We start from the raw sequence: 21,912 nt of genomic DNA on the forward strand, positions 1-21,912 counted from the left end.
GGGTCATCGCATCTGATTTCCTTGCATATGTTCATTGTCAATGCCATTCTCGGCTCCTTCAGTCACATAAAACTTATGCCTTTCTTCTAATACACTCTGGTTTTGATCATCGAGGGGGCCCCAAAGGGAACATTTTCAAGAAATGATTTCTTTTGAGATGTTTGCCCCCGAATGGAGTACTTCTTAATCTTCTAATTTAATCTTAAAGTTCATTGGCTGAGAAAACAATTTTAGTAACTTGAGCTGGTAAGGTGTAGCTAATATTGAAATAGGTAGCCTGTTCCTTGCTCTAGGTTTTCCAGAAGTAATTCTGTAAACTAGTGATTCTCAAAGTGAGGTCCCTGGACCAGATGAAGGAGGCCTCGCCTGGAAACCTGTCAGAAATGCAAATTCTCATGCTCTATCCAAGACTTACTCTGGGGATGGGACCTCCAGGTATGATACTCACTGGGGTTTGAAATCCATGGCTGTAATCAAATGGGGAAGCTTGTATAACTATTACAGATGATTCTGATATATATTTAGCCAAAAGGCTCTTAGACTCACAAGTCTATTTTCTACATCCCTTCAACCTCTCACCCAGGAAATACATATTGATTGTTAACCGCAGACAGAAATTTACGAACAAATTTTTTTTCTCTTGAGATTGTAATTGACTTCCTTTATTCGCTTTCACTGACAAAACCTGCATGTGCCCTTAATCCTTAAAACAAAAGTAAGACTTTATTTAATGAATCAAAGTTTTCTTTCTCTTGGAGAACATTTTTCATAGGAAAATTTATTCTAGCATGTTTTTCTCTCAGAAATCCTAAATTTCATTTCATTTTATGAAAGTATATTCACCAGATGGCACACATTTAATGGCTTAAAATGATATAGAACTTGGGCTTAATGACAATTCTGGAGCCTAAATGTAAAAAAAAAAAAAAAAAAGTATAGTTAGTAGCTACTAGTTTTATAACATTTCTTAGATAAAAACTGCTTAGCCAGAGTCAGCAATAATAATAAGCATTTTGATCCATATTACTTCAATATGGAGTATTGCTTCATATTACTTCACTTTCTTAATTACTGAGTCCTTTTGCAGTGAATCTTTTGAATTTAGTAGTAGCTTTAGTCATTGCTTGTGTGATGTTGTTGACAAATAGGAATGTTATTTCATTATGTGAAATCCTATCTTCAAACTAAGGATTTTCTGCATCATTTGTCAATAAAAACCATTTATAAACTCCTCTGTCTAGCTGTATTATTGATCTGATTCTTAAACTGAAACTAATATGAACATTAATCTGCAAATGGCCATAGTTTAAAAATATTTCAGACAAACCATGAAAGGTCCAGCTCACAGTTACTCATCAGTGTCATGTAAAACAGCCACTTGTAGCTGAATGAATTTGTTGTAAAGAATATTCAACTCATTCAATCAAGCACAAATTTGGGAGGTTCCTTATCATTTCAATAAGCTCATTTTTTTTTTCTATGAAGATGATGAAAAATGAGAAGGCTAAAACGCTCATGAGGAAGATGAGATTTTTATAGGCATCCTTTCTTTCCCACAGGGTCTTCTTGTTAGACTAGTGGAAATACTGAACATGATAAACCGTGGTTTAAGAAGCAAGTGATTTCAGCCCAGAGAATTTAGTGGGAAAAACATATTTTACTGACTCGTTTGAAAAGATTTACCTTAGCCTCAGGGGAGTAGCACCTGGTTCCACAAAGAAGTTCATGTTTTTGACACTCCACTGCCTTGCAAAGACCACCAGTGTGGTCCTTCATTAACTTCTTAGTTTTAGAGCACGGACGCCATGTTTTCCGTAAGAGGTCATATCCAAGAATGATGCCACTTGGCCTCCCTGGAGACATCCATTCAATTTGAAGGGATCTGCAATGGACAGAATAATCAATAATTCTGAAAAAGACAACATTTGACTTTGCTGCTATTAGCCTGATCTACTTTTCAATTAGTCTTCCAGTTTGGTCAAAAGGTCTATTTCATCAACAACTTCCTAATGAAGAAGCTGAAGCAAAAGAATATATATACTCATATGCTACCACCATAGGCTATGTTTTGAGAACCAACCAAATCATTTACGGTCTTGGGAGAATAACACCATGGCAAGAGTTCAGTGGTCTCCCACTTTAAATTTCAGAGGCAAAAAGAATGTATCTTTGTGGCTAGTCAGTAAAATCAACAGAAAAGTTTGGTTGATAGGTAAAAACAAGACACAAATAATGTGAAGTAAATACGATGGGCTTCCCAAGTGGCAGTAGTGGTAAAGAACCCGCCTTCCACTGCAGGAGATGTAAGAGACACAGGTTAGATCCCTAAGTGGGGAAGATCCCCTGGAGGAGGGCATGAAAATCCAGTCCAGTATTCTTGTCTGGAGAATCCTATGAACAGAGGAGTCTGGCAAACTATAGTCCATAGGGTTGCAAAGAGTTGGATAGGACTGAAACGACTTAGCAGGCATTCAAAGTAAATAGCATGGAAATTAGAATATGCAGCAGACCTAAACCCTACTCACAATTTCTACTCCTTTGCCTTCCTTCTCTCAGCCAGGACTAGCCATGTGACCCTCTGCTGCTCAGAGATGCAACCAGAAGATGTTAAGGGTCTAATTAAGGTCCCTTGGAAATTTTATCTTCCTTGATGTGGCTGTGGCCTTTTCCCCTTTTCTTTCTTTCTGCTAAATATGATGTCTGAAATTTCAGCAGTCACTTCAATTATCTTGAAATCATTTGAGAAAGGCCATGCAAAGCACAAAGATGCCCCTGAGGTATGTGGTATAACTGACCCAATGCCAACAACAATCTACCTTTAGAACTACTTACTGGAGCCTCTACTGTTGGTTATTTTGTCACATAGACAAAGTGCATGACCAAATTGATAAAATCTTTTTATCAGCTGATAAGTTAACAATTGATAACATTTTTCAATAAATTTATTTATCAACACACAATATTTATACATTTTATCAACTGATATAATTGATATGCTCCCTCTAAATATACTTTATCTTAATTTTTGACTCACAAAAACAGATTTAATTTTCCAATAGTTCTTTATATACCATGATCAGATATGCTTTGTGGTCAGAAATTCAGAAATTGGGGATTTCCATAACAAACTTCTTCATATCACTATATTCTTGAAGATGTTTGAGTTTTAAAAATTGAGCCACAATTTATCCTAAACATATAAGCATGCTTTTTTTGGTGGTTTGGTAAGCAACGGAGGCATAACATCATACCAAAACTGCATTTTCAATGATCTATTAGTATTTCATCTGCCGTTCTGAATGAGACCAGAGCACCAAGATTTCAAAGAAGAATCAATCTGGAATAAAATTATTTACTCTCAGATTAATGTACAGAACTTTATTTTAGCACTTACATCTACTTGTCAGAATGATTCAGCCTAGATGACATACCTGTACTATCTTTAGTATTTTAAGAAGATCTATAAACAGAAAGTAAAGATTTTAATAAAGCCCCAGAGATTTTGATAAGGCATATCTTGCAATTTAGCAGCGTAAAGAAAGGCTACTATCTGCAGAACATCAGGCAAACATAAAATAATTACTTTTGTTCTTATTGTTTTCAAAAACAGGAATGGAACTCTGACATTCAAGATTGATTTTTATAATTCTAGAATCTTCAACCATAACAACCATTCATACATAGTTATAGGTTAGCTTTACCTATGAAACATTTCAATAACTACTTTGAAGAATAACAAGCACATGTGAGCTTAGTCCTTATATTCAAGCAATATTAAAATATTATCACAATAACTTATGTTGACTATCATTCTGACATTGTGTCAAATAATATTTTTGTTATACTTTCCATTTTAAGAAAAAGTGTGTCTTTACAGGCCAAATTACTGAACTCTATCAGAATTCTAAGTGACATTACATGTTAGGAATTCAATTAGGCCCAAACATTTACATTAAAAAAGCAGCAGTCAAGATAAACCTTGACATTTTAATAGACTGCTGAAAAAGAAAAAAAAAGAAAATTATTTCGTTTTCTTGGAGGTACAAACATAACACATTCACTAATAAGACTCTGTAGATAAGAAATTAATGTCACCTATGAGAGAACAGTTTCATAGGTGACTTGTATATCCACCATTATTATTCTAAGGTCTTTATACAACTCTCAAAATTAATTCCACGTTTTTTCAGATACCTCTTCTGTATTCATTGCATAACCAGCTACAGAAAAGACTACCTTTAAGTGACATTCAAGGGTCTGACTTATCTACAAAAGCTGGTAAACTAGCAAAGTCTAGAAAATACCATTTCTAGTCAGTGTAACTTCTCTATTTTGCACAGCATAACCAGGAAGGGAGACCACCTGTGTTTTTAGCGCTAGCATGAAAAGTTTTGATGTTGAGGATCTGAGTTAGGTACACTAATACACGTGATCAAAGAAAAATAGGGGGCTTAGCACCTGCCCACCTCTCATTAGAGCCCATGTCAGTGACACTGAAAAAATCTTTTGGTTTGAAATGAAAGATATCCCTGAGAAATACACACATTGACTGGATTAAGGGCTCTGTTGCTTTGATGTTGGAGAGTAAAATAGAAGGAACATTCTTAAACCATATGAATTAATGTGAAATATTGGGGAGACAATCTGAAGTTTGTCTTTTACAAACAATTTATCTATAGAAAGAAAGAAAAGAAAGTGAAGTCGCTCAGTTGCATCTGATTCTTTGCAACCCCATGGACTGTAGCTTACCAGGCTTTTCTGTCCATGGAATTTTTCAGGCAAGAGTACTGGAGTGGGTTGCCATTTCCTTCTCCAGAGGATCTTCCTGACCCAGGGATCAAACCCAGGTCTCCCAAATTGCAGGCAGACGCTTTATCCTCTGAGCCCCCAGGGAAGCCCTAATTTATCTATAAATTGTCATAAATAGCTCCAGATTCCTTGAACTTGTTTACAAAGGCCTTTTAAAAATGCCTACTCAACTAGGTCATTATTGTCAGTGTACTCAGCTTCTTCAAATACTATTCCAGATTGTGGTTATCAAAAATGATCAGGGGACTTTTAAGACTAAATAAATGTAATATGATGACAATATTATTTATCTGCTCTCAGATCACGCTATTGACTGTTTAATTCTCCACTAGAGTGTTTAGCCTAACTATGTGCTATGTGCTAAGTCACTACAGTCATGTCTGACTCTCTGTGACCCTACAGACTATAGTCTACCAGGCTCCTCTGTCCATGGGATTCTCCAGGCATTAAACCTGGAGTGGGTGGCCATATTCTTCTCCAGGGGATCTTCCTGACCCAGGGATAAAACCTGCATCTCCTATGCCTCCTGCATTGGCAGGTGGGTTCTTTACCACTAGCGCCACCTGGGAAGCCTTAGCATAACTGTGAAGTGAAGATGCTCAGTTGTGTCCGACTCTTTGCGACCCCATGGACTGTAACCTAAGAGGCTCCTCCCTCCATGGGATTTTCCAGGCAAGAATACTGAAATGGGTTGCTATTTCCTTCTCCAGGAGACCTTCCCAACCCAGGGATCGAACATGGGTCTCCTGCACTGAAGATAAACTCTTTACCATCTGAACCACCAGGGAAGCCTTAGCATAACTGGTAGTAAGTAAAATATCAAAAGGTAGAACTCTGTGTCCTTAAGTATTAGGGGATATAAAACATGCATACCAGAAACAGGCCAAATTACACTTTACAGCAGTGTAAAGCCAGGTGCTTAAGCATGTAGTTCAAGCTAAGAGTATTACGTTGTCGTCCAGTCACTGAGTCAAGTCTGACTCATTGTGACCCCATGGACTATAACACGTCAGGCTTCCCTTGTCCTTCACTATCTCCCAGAGTTTGCTCAAACTCATGTCCATTGAATCAGTGATGTCATTCAATCATCTCATCTTCTGTCACCCTTTTCTCCCCCTTCCCTCAATCTTTCTCGGCATCAGAGTCTTTTCCAGTGAGTTTATTCTTTGCATCAGGTGGCCAAAATATTAGTACTTCGGCATCAGTCCTTCCAATGACTATTCATGGTTGATTTCCTTTAGGATTGATTGTATATATATTCTTGAAGTATTACAGAGACACCAAACAAAGATCACTGTGCCTAGACTAACAATGAAGGTTTCATGGGAGAAGTAGATGTGGACTTGAATTGGAACAGGAGGAAGGAAGAATTCTGAGCAGGAAGACACACATAAGCAAAAATAAGAGGGAGGAAACAGCCTAGCCATATATAGAAGAGTAATGGGACCAACTTATTAGTGAATGATCAACATCCAGCAATAATGGAAGGTCAATCAGAATTTAAGAAGAAAGTTTATGAAGCCCCTCAAATACTATGTTGAGGAATTTGATGGTGAAAAAAGGTGATTGTACAGGATGTCACTAGCAGAATAAAAAGCCCTTTTAGAACTGATAACCTGGCAGATGAGAGTGGAAGAGAAGAGGGGTAGGGAGAAATATCAGTGAGCTACATCAGGAATTTAAATGTGAAGGAATGTTTAATGGATCTTTCTCTTGTTTAGGAACTTCAATTTAGCTCCAAGCTGAGGATGACAGATGAGTTTCTCCCTTTAGGACTGATAAATATCTTGTTTCTAAAAGGGATCAGAAAGATTCTGCTGAGTTCTAAGGATAAAGCTATCCATTAACATTCATGCAAAACCCAAACCAGTCCCAAATAAATAGAAATCTTGGAGAGTTTTTGAAAGAAAGAAATTTAATGAATATTTATTAAGTATCTCCTTTAGGTAAGGCATTGTTCTAATAATATAATTATCAATAAATAAGACAAAGTTCCTTTTTTCATACAACTACATTTTCCTGGGAAAAGATGAAAGAGTAAACATATACGTAAGTATACAATATGTCAAACTGGTGGTCTGAGAAGGCCTGGCTCTTCTGCGCAGGGAGAAAGGAGAAAGCATGTGAACAGGAGTTTCTAGGCAGAGAGAGCAGGAGGTGGAGAGGCTTTGAGACAACCATGCACTTGACTTGTTGCAGGACAATCAAAGAATCTAGTGGGAAAGAACTGGAGTGAGCAAGAGAATGATGGAAAATGAGTCAGGTGGGTGTTGGGAGGGTGGGACAGGGAAGTGCAGATCATGCAGGGTTTTGTAGAACATAGAAATAACTCTGGATTCATTTTTTTGAGTGCATTGGAAAATCACTGGAAATTTTTGAGCCACAGAGTAAGAGAGGAGTGATTTATTTAGTGAAGTCTGATGTTAAAATCCATCCCCAGCCCACCCCTAAACACACTCTAGGCTGAGGAAGACATTCTAAATACATCACTCAGAAAAACTGGAAACACTTGCTTCTCCTGGTTGGTACCTCCTGAGAAACAGAAATATCTAAGCCAAATTTGCTACTGTCCCTGGAGGGGAATATAGAAAGAAACTTAGGGGACAACTTGACATAGGGATTGGCATCCTGTATGAGCAAAGAATAGGTGATTGTTTTTCAGCTAGAGAATTGTAATGACCAGATATTGTCCAGAGCAGCTGTAATGATAGGCAAGACAGGACTGGCATACCACCAGTCTTTAGCATGGCACAAACAAATGAGTTTCCCATGAGCCAATGGACATCTTGCAAAATGGTGAGGTGTGAGCCCCTTTGCATATACCACCCATCGTGGCAGGCTTTTGGTGTGAAGGAACTCTGGTAAGGAGAGTCTTTGGGATGTTCTGCTCTGCTGCCACCACAGACTCGTTGCAGAAGACAACATTCATATCAGGGAACTTGACTTTGTGGAGATTCTCAAAAGCCCTCTCAAGGAAAACAGAGACTTGTTCAAGAAAGTGACGCCTGCCACACAGAGGGCTTGGGGGGCTACCCAGCAGTGGCAGTAAAGTAATAATGCTGGAAAGAGGCGCAGCTGGATGAAAGGAAATAGGCAAGAAAGAGCAGGAGGAGAGAAAGGGCAAGCTGGGATCAGGTCTGAGCCTGTGAAATGGCAGGGTTTTTGAATCATATGTGAACTTAATATTTTGCTGGAGATGGAATGAACTTTTAATACTTGATCATGAATCTTAACTACTACAGTGAGGCTCATAACTAAAAACAATGTGAAAGCCATAAGATGTTTCTGAGAGGTTTCATAAGAGTTAGGAAAAGGACATCCCAAAGACTATGTTTAGGTAGCAAGGAATAGGCAAAAGTAAAACCTTTCCTTCTTGTGTCTCAGTGAATTAAGATACGTACATCAACTTGAGTGATAAAAGAATGAAATAGGGTTTGATGGCAGAAATGAAGAAGAGGGACAGATAGGAGAAGATGCTCCAAAAGAAGACAGACTAAAATTGATATTGAGGGGGATTAAAAAAGTCAAAGCTAGATGTCTGTGATCATATGCAAGGTAGTGGTACCTCTGCAGAACTGGATGTTGGAAAAGATGAGTTAGCTGAAAATAAACTTCTGAGGCTTGAGGCTACGGGAGTGATGGATGGCTATCGCTACAGAATGCTGATACAAAACTGAATACATGGGACTAGCGTTTAGGGAGAAAATGAGGCTAGAGATCTTTGAGAAATCAGTATGATGCAAACTGTGAGAGTGAACTATTTGAGTAGGAGAGAGTCTTTCTGTTGAAGACATCCACAAACAATGAATGGATTTGGAATGAAACCGATGAAAGAAACCAATGAGCAGAGTAAATTGGGAGGAAAGCTGGATTTTGTGGAGATGCATACAAGGCCTCGCAAAATCTCAGTGACTGAACTGCTTCTCTGGGAGCTGCAAAAAGTAGAGAAGTTAGAAGTTTGGGAAAAAGAAGGAAGTAGGAAAATGGAAATAGTAGTGGCAGAGTCTTAAGAATAAACTCAATATTCTGTAAGGTCTTCTGATCAAACAATGAGTTTGAAGATCAGAATTCATTGGCCATCAGAAAAATAATATTTACTGAAAGCCATTATGATTGTAAGACTATTGATTGAATGTATACAACAGTCCTAGATACCCTCCAAGTGATGCCTTTTGAGAGATGTTCTTATATCCTTTAGACTGAAACAGAAAATTCCAGGCCCAATCAAAAAATGGGCAGAAAATCTAAATAGATATTTCTCCAAAGAAGATATACAAATGGGCCAAGAGTCACATGAAAAGATGTTCAATATTGCTAATTACTGGGCTTCCCTTATGGCTCAGCTGGCAAATAATCTGCCTGCAATGCAGGAGACCTGGGTTCTATCCCTGGATTGGGAAGATTCCCTGGAGAAGAGAAGAGCCACCCACGCCAGTGTTCTGGCCTGGAGAATTCTATATACTATTCCATGTGGTCAAAAGGAGTTGGACACGACTGAGTAACTTATTATTAGAGAAATGTGAATCAAAAATACAGTGAGGTACCACCTCATACCGGTCAGAACTGCTGCTGCTGCTGCTAAGTTGCTTCAGTCATGACCCCATAGATGGCAGCCCACCAGGCTCCCCCGTCCCTGGGATTCTCCAGGCAAGAACACTGGAGTGGGTTGCCATTTCCTTCTCCAATGCACTAAAGTGAAAAGTGAAAGTAAAGTGGCTCAGTCATGCCCGACTCTAACGACCCCATGGACTGCAGCCTACCAGGCTCCTTCGTCCATGGGATTTTCCAGGCAAGAGTACTGGAGTGGGTTGCCATTGCCTTCTCCGAAGGGTCAGAACATCCATCATCAAAAATTCTACATTCAAAAAATGCTGGAGAGAATGTAGAGAAAAGGGAAAACTTCTACACTGTTGGAACAGTATAGAGGTTCTTTCAAAAACTAAAAATAGAGCTACCATACAACTCTTCACTCTCATTCCTAGGCATATATCTGGGGGCTTCGCTGGGGGCTCAGATGATAAAGAATCCACCTGCAATGCTGGAGACCTGGGTTCGATTCCTGGGTTAGGAAGATCCCCTGCAGGAAGGCATGGCAACCCATCCCAGGATTCTTGCCTGGAGAATCCCCACGGACAGAGGATCTTGGAGGGCTACAGTCCATGGAGTCACAAAGAGTGGGACACAACTGAGCGACTAAGCACAACACATGCACATATCTGGAGAAAAACATGGTCCAAAAGGATACATGCACCTCAATACTCATTGTAGCCCTATTTATAATGGCCGAGATGCGGAAGCAACATACATGTTCATTGACATAGGAATGAATAAAGATGTGGTACATACACATATCAATATAATGGAATATTATTCAATAATAACAAGAATGAAATAATGCTACTTACAGCAACATGATTGAACCTAGAGACGATTATACTAAGTGAAGACAGAGAAAGACAAACATTGGATGATATCACTTATATGTGGAATCTAAAAAATATAATACACACGAACTTATTAACAAAATACAAACATATCCACAGACTTTAAAAACAAATTTATGGTTACCAAGGGGAAAGGTGAGGGGTGAAGATAAATTAGGATATTGGGATTAACATACACACACTACTATACATATAACATGTAACCTCAGTTCAGTTCAGTTCAGTTCAGTCGCTCAGTCGTGTCCAACTCTTTGTGACCCCATGAATCGCAGCACACCAGGCCTCCCTGTTCATCACCGTCTCCCGGAGTTCACTCAGACTCATGTCCATCAAGTCAGTGATGCCATCCAGCCATCTCATCCTGGGTCGTCCCCTTCTCCTACTGCCCCCAATCCCTCCCAACATCAGAGTCTTTTCCAATGAGTCAACTCTTCGCATGAGGTGGCCAAAGTACTGGAGTTTCGGCTTTAGCATCATTCCTTCCAAAGAAATCCCAGGGCTGATCTCCTTCAGGGTGGACTGGTTGGATCTCCTTGCAGTCCAAGGGGCTCTCAAGAGTCTTCTCCAACACCACAGTTCAAAAGCATCAATTCTTCGGCACTCAGCCTTCTTCACAGTCCAACTCTCACATCCATACATGACCACAGGAAAAACCATAGCCTTCACTAGACGGACCTTAGTCGGCAAAGTAATGTCCCTGCTTTTGAATATGTTATCTAGGTTGGTCATAACTTTTCTTCCAAGGAGTAAGCGTCTTTTAATTTCAGGACCTATAGCACAGGGAACTTCCCTATAGCACAGGGAACTCTACTCAATATTCTGTAATAATCTATATGGGAAAGGAATCTGAAAAAGAGTGTATATATGTACATGTATAACTGAATCACTTTGCTGTACACCTGAAACTAACACAACATTGTAAATCAACCACACTCCAATATACAATAAAAATTAAATTAAAAAGAAGCTGTCTCAACTTGTCCATACTGGCAACAAGTAAAGTTTAGAATATGGGTGAAGAGGTGATCTGAAATTCTACATCTACAGCCCAGCATACTCCTCATTTAAAAACATAACATAAAGCATGACTTAAAAATGTTTAATTGTAAAATCACTTCAGTATTCAAGCTATGAGTCACGGAAAAAGTCAGAGAGGAAAAACAATCATAGAAGAGAGTTCCTGATAGCCAGTGTCATAGTATAAAAATATAGACGCCTCAAAGTTTCACCTCAAATTTAGTGAGGCAAAAAAGAGAAAGTTCTTTTTCAACCAGCTATGACCATTCACGCCATCCTCAACCCTCAGTTATATACTCTGAAATTTTCAGACAGGGGGAGTTCTAAATGATGATAGTGGTTTAAGTGTCATTTAGAGACATAGAATCTGTGCTATTATCATGAAGACTTCTCAGAAGCTGATGGGCGAAAATTTCATTTATATTACTCAGGAGCTTGAGGCAAAATTTTAAACAATTATTTGTGAGTACTACATAGACATTATGCCTCTGACTTCTCATCAATAATACAGCCCCAAACTGATCTAGAACCATAAAAACTGCCATGGTTCCCACTAAAGGCAATGAGAGACATGATCTGTGTTCTCTCTCTCTCTCTCTCCCTCTCTCTCTCTCTCTGCTTTCCCTTGAGCCTCATGCCTGGAAATTATGCATTTTGGAATACTAGCAGTCATGTAATATAAACTTTTTCCTGGTTTATGCCTCTTTTCTTCACTTATCCACTTACAGAGAATAAATAAGTGAACCCCAGCGGCAACCCAGTACCCAGTGAAGCTGTCAGTTGCAGTGTCTGCCATATTTCAATCAAAGCCAGCACCAGACAGCGATCTTCATCCAGCGCAGTCTCTACATTCTTGAGAACCAGAATTAATGAATTAGCTATTGATTAAATTCCACTCTAGCAAATCCACTGAGGCAAATAAATGAACTACCCAGGGCACGTGTAGGCCATGGCCAGACATGTCCGGGCTATCGATCAGTCGTTAGCACTCTTCGGGTATGTAGAAGCAGCTGATGATAATATGACAAGTACGGAAAATGTGATGTAGAAACAGAGTTTGTTTCCGGAGAAGTAGCTTATAAAACTAGAAGGGTTCATCTGATCTTTCTACATTTGTGTGCAAGGGCATTTCTGGATTATATATAATTGGGAAAACCATACGTAAGTGCTTGTGCAGAAGATGTTGTAGTCAAAAGCAAGGTATAGGTCAAGGCCAGAGACAAGGATGATGTGCTCCATGCTTATCATCAAACAGGCTGGTAAGCTATCTGTATATGTTATTAAAACATACCAAAGTTAAAATTTTGCTATGACATTTTACCAAAGATAATCTAAGAAATATGTATGTTATTAGAAACCAAAATATTTTGAGTGCTATAGAAGCAAACTTTGTCTACTGACATTTGTCTGGAAGGATTTCACACTTGATTTTTCATGTTGCTAATATAAGAGAGTTTCTTAAACCAAAATAGAAACAACTAACATGTACACGTTTCCAGAAGTATAATGAAATTACACAAATAATAACATGCACACAGGAGGCTAACTGCTTTGGTGTTGGTGTAATTTTGATTAATGGCTTGGCAGCCTATATATGCTCATTAGAGTTTTGCCTTTGGAAAATGTTGCTGTGCTATGATAGATCATTTTAGGAAAGGAAAGACTGTACATGCCAATATTCAGTTATAAATGATTTAAATCAGCTTTTTTTTTTGCTAGATCTTTTACCCTAAAAAAGGGGAAAAAAAGGAAATAAAGTTGTCAAAGGTATTGGAATAAAGAAAAATATGGGGGAGGGGTAATTTCTGTGCTGGTCAATATGGAAAAGTCCTTTAGAGCCTCTCTCCCTCGTGGCTCAGTGGTAAAGAATCCACCTGCCAATGCAGGAGATGTGGGTGTGATTCCTGGGTGGGAAAGAGCCCTTACAGGAGTAAATGGTAACCTGCTCCAGTATTATTGCCTGGATAATCCCATGGACAGAGGATCCTGGTGGGCTACAATCCATGGGGTCACAAAGAGTTGGACATGACTGAGCATATACACACACACACACACACACATATGCCTGTTGAGTATTGCTAAAAAGTCAGCTCAAATTACAAAAAGCAACCACTTAAGGACTTTGAAAAGTTAACAATACTGGCAAATCAGGAAAGAAGGCAATATTTGAAGAGCAAACATTATAGGATGAGTTTCCCATTGTTTTTCCTTTTATTGTCCCCATCTTTAGCTGAGGAGCAGCCCCAGCGTGGAAACACGCACTGGGCAAGCAAAATCTATGTTGTTGTTCAGTCGCTCAGTTGTGTTTGACTTTTGCAACCCCATGGACTGCAGCACACCAGGCTTCCCTGTCATTCACTATCTGCCAGAATTTGTTCAAACTCATGTTCACTGAGTCGATGATGCCATCCAACCACCTCATACCTCTGTTGTCTCCTTCTCCTCCTGCCTTTAATCTTTCCCAGCATCAGGGTCTTTTCAAATGAGGCAGCTCTTCACATCAATAGTGCAAAGTATTGGAGCTTCAGCATCAATCTTTCCAGTGAATATTCAGGGTTGATTTCCTTTAGGATTAACTGGTTTGATCTCCTTGCAGTCCAAGGGACTCTCAAGAGTCTTCTCCAGCACCACCATTTGAAGGCATCAATTCTTTGGTATTCAGCTTTCTTTATGGTCCGACTCTCACATCCATGCACGACTACTGGAAAAACCGTACCTTTGACTATACAGAACTTTGTTGGCAAAGTGATATTTTTGCTTTTTAATATGCTGTCTAGGTTTGAGAGCAACCTAATCTTTCTGACCAGAATATAAAAAGGCCTAGCAAGCCAGAAGGCATGATGAATATCCCTGTTTCATTTTGCTTCCTCTTTTTTCCTGTGCTGAGAATGATTCCAGATAAGGAGCTGAATGATGGCAGTCATGGCCAAATGAGAATAAAAAATCCTAAGAAAAATCTAGCTTTCTGGCCAGGGAAACCAGGAAAAGTGCCCCTTGTGGCCCAAAGAATGTATGGCACAAAAATTCCTACCTTTTTTTTTTTCAATATATCTCTCTAATCTCTTTGCCCCTCAAACAATTCCATTGATGTAATGTGTGAGCTACCTTGGGAGGCTCCAATTCCAAGAGAAACCATGTCTTTCTAGTCAAAGATCTGAAAAAGGAAGTCCAAGGGATATGAAAAACACGGAGGAACTCTCAAAGAAGAGAAAGCTAAGCAGTCTATTAATTCTATGCATAAATCAACACAAGTCTTAATTCCAAGGTGCACACACATGGCTGCCTCATAAGCAAAGGGAAGCATGAGTACAGAGCAAAGACTCTGAGATCTGAACCGTTACATAATCCCCTAACCAAACACCAGATAAGCCACTGAGAGGTGCGTGAATGGGACAGACATAAAGCAGCATGGAGAAACTTCTGAAAATGAACTAATATTAGAGCCACTGACCACATAAGCCAAGACAAAAATTTCAGTCTGAAGCTAACCAAGTTGGTCACCTGCCAACAGAAACAAAACCTCCAATCTTCTACACATGATGACAACCTGATATTTAAATATGCAGGAAATACTCCAAAATCACTCAAAGTTACACTAATCCAAAGAAAGTTGGAGTGGCTATATTATTATCAGACAAAATACACCTGATGATAAAAAAAAGTTATCAGGAAGGAAAAGGAGTAATACACAACAATAGAAGTGTCAATTTACTAAGACATAACAATCCTAAGTGTGCATGAACCTAATAGTAAAGCATCAAAATACATGAGGCAAAAACTGAGAGTTCAAACAAACAAAAAAAAAGAACTATTATAAATAAGCCCATAGTTATATTTGGAGATTTCAACATTCCGTTCACAATAACTGATAGAACAGCCAGGCAGGAAATCATTATGTGTACAGATGACCTGAACATCGCTATCACTCAACTTGACCTAATTGATATTTATAAAATGTTCTGACAACAGCAGAATACACATTCTCCTCAAGTAGACATGGCATATTCACCATGATAGATCTCATTATAGGCAATAAAATAAAACCATGTTTCAGACCATAATAGAATGGCTTTAGAAACTCACACCTTAAATATGTCTGAAAAAACTAAAAATTATCTGGGAATTAAGCAAACCACTTCTAAATAATTCATGAGTCAAAGCAGAAGTATTAAGGAAATTTAAAACTATCTTGAAACATTAAATGAAATAAAATGCAACATTTGAAACTTCATGAGAATCACCTGAAGCATAGCTCAAAGGAAAATTCTTAACTTTAAATAGTTCTAGTCAAAAAGAAGAAAGGTCTCAAATCAACAATGCATGTTTTCTTCTTTAAGCAACTAAAAAAAGAAGGGTAAGATAAACCCAGAGCAAGAAGAAAATAAATCAATAAAGAGCAGAAATTAATGAATTAGAAAACATAAAGCAATAGAGAAAACCAATAAAACCAAAAGATGATTCTCTGAAAAGATTCACAAAATGGATAAAACTCTAGACTGGTTGAGAGACATTTACCATTATCAGAAATGAAACCGTGCAAATCAATGCAGATTTTACAAACATTGCAACTTTCTGTCCATAAATTGGAAAAATTCAATGAAATTAACCAGTTCTTTGCAAACACAAAGTAACAAATTTCACACAAGAAGAAACAGATAGCTTGAATCATCATACATTGTTAAGGAAATTGAATTCTGAGTAAAATACCACTCAACAAGAACTCTAGCAAAAGGTGAATTTCATTGGTAAATTCTACCAACGTTTAAGAAATAAATACCACTTCACAAAATCTCTTTCAGGAAATAGAAAAGGAGAACATTTTCCAGCTTATTTTGGGGGACCAGAATTGCCACTTACCAAAAGCAGGCAAAGACATTACAAGAAATAAAAATAGTTCAATATAACTTATAAAGGAAACCATAATCCTCAACAAGACAATAGCAAATCGAATCCAGGAATATATAAAAAGGAAAATACATCACAACCAAGTGGGCTTTATTCAGATAATGTAGCCTTAATTATTTGAAAGTCAATCAATGTAATTAAACACATCAACAAATTAATATGAAGTAAATGTACTTAACAAAATTCAATATCTAGTCACTTTGGAAATCAGTTTGGCAGTTTCTTATAAAGTAAGCAAAATATAAACTTATTATATGATTCAGCAGTCCCACTCATCATTTACGCTGGTGAAATGAGAATCTACGTTCACATACAAATCTGTACATAAATGTTTACAGTGACTTTATTCATAGTCACCAAGAACTGGAAACTACCCAAATGATACACTAACTGTGGTATATTCATATTAGTATCAAAAATTTAGTATCAAAAATCAACAAACTATTGATATTTATGATAATATGGATGAATCTTAAATGCATTATGTAGAGTGAAAGAAGTCAGGCTTAAATGGCTACATACTGTAGGACTCCAATTATATGACAACATGAAACAGGGAAATGGAACAGTGCTTCCTCAGTATGGGGGCGGGTGGAGGAGGGATTGACTATAAAGGGACTAGTGTGAAGAAATATTTTGACATAATGGAACAATGCTATATGTTAATTGTAGCGTTGTTCACAGAACTTGATATATTTCTCAAAACTTATAGAAATGTGAAGCAAAGAAGAATGTCTTCTGCTGTATGTAAATTAAAAACAAATTTAAAAAATTTAGAGAATAACTAAAAAATAAACAAATTTAGAAAACCCAGAACATTTTTGGAAGCTTAATTCATTGTTAAAACTAGGTAGTTCTCATCATATTCTTGTCAGTTTTCAATGAAATCTCTCTACATTTTTTTCTCTTCGCATGCCTTAAGTTGTCTCTCTTCTGACCCAATATGTAATTGATATTGATGAAATATTGAATAATAAGATGAAAGTTTTTTTTTTTTTTAATTCAGAATTTAAGGCATTTTTCATTGTTTTCCTAGCAATGAATCTTGCTGTTTATAGTCTGATAATGTCATCCAAATTCCTAGTGCTGTATGTACACGATCTGTCTTTTCTTCCTGGAAGCTTTTTTATTTATTTATTTTCATTGAAGGATAATTGCTTTATAGAATTTTGCTGTTTTCTGTCAAACCTCAACATGAATCAGCCATAGATGTACATATATCCTCTCCCTTTTGAAGCTCTCTCCCTTCTCCCTCCCCATCTCACCCCTCTAGGTTGATATAGAGCCCCTGCTTGAGTTTCCTAAGCCATAGAGCAAATTTCCATTGGCTATCTATTTTACACATGGTAATGTAAGTTTCCATCTTATCCTTTCCATACATCTTACCCTCTCCTCCCCTCTTCCCATGTCCATAAGTCTATTCTCTATGTCCGTTTCTCTATTGCTGCCCTGTAAATAAATTCTTCAGCACCATTTTCCTAGATTCTGTATAAATACATTAGAATACAATATTTATCTTTCTCTTTCTGACTTTCATCACTCTGTATAATAGGTTCTAGGTTTATCCACCTCATTAGAATGGACTCAAATGCATTCCTTTTTGTGGCAGAGTAATATTCCATTATGTATATGTACCACTACTTCTTTATCCTTTTATCTGTCAATGGACATTTAGGTTGCTTCCATGTTTTAGCTATTGTAAATAGTGCTGCAGTGAACAATGGGATACACGTGTCTTTTAAAATTTTTGTTTCCTCAGAGTGTATGCCTAGGAGTGGAATTGCTGTGTCATATGGTGGTTTTATTCCCAGTTTTTTAAGGACTCTCCATACAATCTTCCATAGTGGCTGTATCAATTTACATTCCCACCAACAGTGCAAGAGCATTCCCCTTTCTCCACACCCTTTCCAGTCTATTGTTTGTAGATTTTTTGATGATGGCAATTCTGATTGGTGTGAGGAGATACCTCATTGTAATTTTGATTTGCATTTCTCTAATAATGGGCGATGTGAAAAACACGATCTTTTAACGTGTTTGTTAGCCATCTGTATATCTTCCTTGGAGAAATGTCTGTTTAGGTCTTTTCCCCACTTTTTGATTGGGTTGTTTGTTTTTCTGGTATTGAGTTGTATGAGCTGCTTGTATATTTTGGAAATAAATCCTTTGTCAGTTATTTCATTTGCTATTATTTTCTCTCATTCTGAGGCTTGTCTTTTCACCTTGCTTATAGTTTCCCTTGCTGTGCAAAAGCTTTTAACTTTAATCAGTTTCCATCTATTTACTTTTGTTTTTATTTCCATTACTCTAGAAGGTGGGTCATAGAGGATCTTGCTTTGATTTATGTCATCAAGTGTTCTGCCTATGTTTTCCTCTAAGAGTTTCATAGTTTCTGGTCTTACATTTAGGTCTTTAATCCATTTTGAGTTTATCTTTGTGTATGGTGTTAGGAAGTGTTCTAATTTCATTCTTTTACATGCAGCTGTCCAGTTGTTGAAGAGGCGTCTTTGTCCCATTGCATATTCTTGCCTTCTTTGTAAAAAATAAGGTACCCATAGGTGCCTGAGTTTATTTCTGGGCTTTCTATCTTGTTCCATTGGTCTATATTTCTGTTTTTATGCAAGCACCATACTGTCTTGATGATTTGCATTTTGTAGTATAATCTGAAATCAGACAGGTTGATTCCTCCAGCTCCATTCTTCTTTCTCAAGACTGCTTTGGCTATTTGGGGTCTTTTGTGTTTCTATATGAATTGCAAAATTTTTTGTTCTAGTTCTGTGAAAAAAGCCATTGGTAATTGATAGGGATCTCATTGAATCTGTAGATTGCATTTGATAGTATAGTCGTTTTCACAATATTGATTGTTCCTAGCCAGGAACATGGAATATCTCTCCATCTGTTTCTGTCATCTTTGATTTCTTTCATTAGTCTCTCTTTTTTTTTTTCAGGTATCACAACACAGAATAAATGCAGTTTATTAGAAATTAGATTACATTAACACTTTCAGATTACAAGAGAAGAAAATATTTTAAATAATGTACTTTAGCAGGTAGACATTGAAACTGAGACAAGAACAACATAAAAGCAGGAACTGGTGAAAAGTATGAATATGTATAACTCAAAATAAATTGAATATACAATTGTAATTGTAACAAATCAAAGAATACAAAGCACACATATGTCTTGATACAATGGTGAATTAAATTTTAAATTAAACTTTAAAATTAAGTTTATCAGAAATCACATACATTTCAAATTGGATTTTAAAATATATACCTACAAGAGGAACACCTAAATCACAAGGGAGCAGAAAGGTCTAGCACAAAAATAAGAAAAATTGTACAAAGCAAATAATAAAGTTAGCATTTACTAGTCTCATAATTTTCTGTGTACAGATCTTTTGTCTCCTTAAGTAAGTTTATTCCTAGACATATAATTCTTTTTGTTGCAATGGTGAATGGGATTGATTCATTAATTTTGCTTTCTGATTTTTCATTGTTAGTATATAGAAATGCAAGTGATTTCTGTGTATTGATTTTGTATCCTGCAGCTTTGCTAAGTTCACTGATTAGCTCTAGTAATTTTCTGATACTCTCTTTAGGGTTCTCTATGTACCGTATCATGTCATGTGCAAACAGTGAGAGCTTTATTTCTTGTTTTCTGCTCTGGATTCCTTTTATTTCTTTTTCTTCTCTGATTGCTGTAGCTAGGATTTCCAGAACTATGCTGAATAATAGTGGTAAAAGTGGATACCCTTGTCTTGTTCCTGATCTTAGGGGCAATGTATTCAGTTTTTCTCCATTGAGAATAATGTTTGCTGTAGGCTTATCATATATGGCCTTCACTATGTTGAGGTAGGTTCCTTTTATGCCCATTTTTTGGAGTTTTAACATAAATGGGTGCTGAACTTTGTCAAAGGCTTTCTCTGCATCTATTGAGATAATCATATGGTTTTCATCTTTAAATTTGTTAATATGGTATATCACACTGATTGATTTGTGTATATTGATGAATCCTTGCATTTCTGGAATAAACCCAACTTGATTACAGTATATGAGCTTTTTGATGTGTTGCTGAATTCTGCTTGCTAAAATTTTGTTCAGGATTTTGCATCTATGTTCATCAGTGATATTGACCTGTAGTTTTCTTTTTTTGTGCTGTCTTTAGTTTTGGTATCAGGGTGATGGTGGCCTTGTTGAACGAGTTTGGGAGTGTTCCTTCCTCTGTAATTTTTCGAAACTGTTTTAGAAGGATAGGCATTAGCTCTTATTTAAATGTTTGACAGAATTCTCCTGTGAAGCCATCTGGTCCTGGGCTTTAATATTTTGGGAGATATTTGATCACAGATTCATTTCAGTGCTTGTAATTGTGTTGTTCATAATTTCTATTTCTTACTGGTTCAGTCTTGGAAGATAGAACTTTATTAAGAATCTGCCCATTTCTTCCAGATTATCCAGCTTATTGCCATATAGTCATTCATAATAGTCTTATAATCCTCTGTATTTCTGCACTGTCTGTTGTAGCCTCTCCTTTTCACTTGTAATTTTGTTGTGATTCTTCTCTCTTTTTTTCTTGATGAGTCTGGCTGAAGGTTTGTCCGTTTTGTTTATCTTCTTAATAAACCAGCTTTTAGTTTTATTAATCTTTACTGTTGTTTCTTTCATTTCATTTTCATTTATTTCTGCTTGGATCTTTATGATTTTTTTCCTTGAAATAACTTTGGGGTTTTTTTTTGTTCTTATTTCAATTGTTTTAAGTGTAAACGTAGGTTGTCTATTTGATGTTTTTCTTGTTTCTTGAAGTAGGATTGTATTGCTATAAAACTCCCTCTTAGAACTGCTTTTGCTTCATCCCATAGGTTTTGAGCTGTCGTTTTTTCATTGGCATTTGTTTCTAGAAAATTTTTAATTTCCCTTTTGAGTTCTTTAGTAACTTGTTGGTTATTTAGAAATGTGTTGTTTAGTCTCCTTCTGTTTGTGTTCCTTACAGATTTTTTTTCTTCTAATTGATATCTAGTCTCATATTGTTGTGGTTGGAGAAGATGCTTGATATGATTTTAATTTTCTTAAATTTACTGAGGTTTGATTTGTGATCCAAGATGTGGTCTATCCTGGAGAATGTCCATGTACACTTGAAAAGAAGGTGTATTCGTCTGCTTTTGGATGGCATGTCTTGAAGATATCAATGAGATCCATCTCATCTAATGTAGCATTTAAGACTTGTGTTTCCTTATTTTCTGTTTTGATGATCTGTCCATTGGTGTGAGTGGGCTGTTAAAGTCTTCTACTATGATTGTGTTACTGTCCATTTCTCCTTTTATGTCTGCTAGTGCTTGTCTTATGTATTGAGGTGTTCCTATGTTGGGTGCATAGATATTTCCAATTGTTATGTCTTTATCTTGGATTGATCCCTTGATCATTATGTAGTGTCCTTCCTTATCTCTTGTAATCTTCTTCATTTTAAGGTCTATTTTGTCTGATATGAGGATTGCTACTCCAGCTTTCTTTGGCTTCCCATTTGCATGGAATATATTTTCCCATCCTCTCAATTTCAGTCTATATGTGTCTTGAGGTCTGAAGTGGGTTTCTTCTTGACAACATATATATGGGTCTTACTTTGCATCCATCCAGTCAGTCTGTGTCTTTTGATTAGAGCATTTAATCAATTTACATTTAAAGTAGTTTGATATATATGCTTCTACTGACATTTTAAAAATTGTTTATGGTTGACTGTGTAGATC

The 21,912-nt window shown here is 37.0% G+C and overlaps 1 protein-coding gene across 1 annotated transcript in view; it reads right to left on the minus strand.

Moving 5' to 3' along the window:
* Positions 1 to 21,912, minus strand: part of USH2A (usherin) — a 939,490-nt gene that overhangs the window by 246,567 nt on the left and 671,011 nt on the right. The window contains exon 47 of the mRNA XM_069544562.1: positions 1,684 to 1,882. Within this exon, the coding sequence (XP_069400663.1) occupies positions 1,684 to 1,882 (199 nt within the window). The remainder of the gene's footprint in view (positions 1 to 1,683; positions 1,883 to 21,912) is intronic.

This window comes from Ovis canadensis, chromosome 12, assembly GCF_042477335.2.
Source record: "Ovis canadensis isolate MfBH-ARS-UI-01 breed Bighorn chromosome 12, ARS-UI_OviCan_v2, whole genome shotgun sequence".
Taxonomy (NCBI): Eukaryota; Metazoa; Chordata; class Mammalia; order Artiodactyla; family Bovidae; genus Ovis; species Ovis canadensis.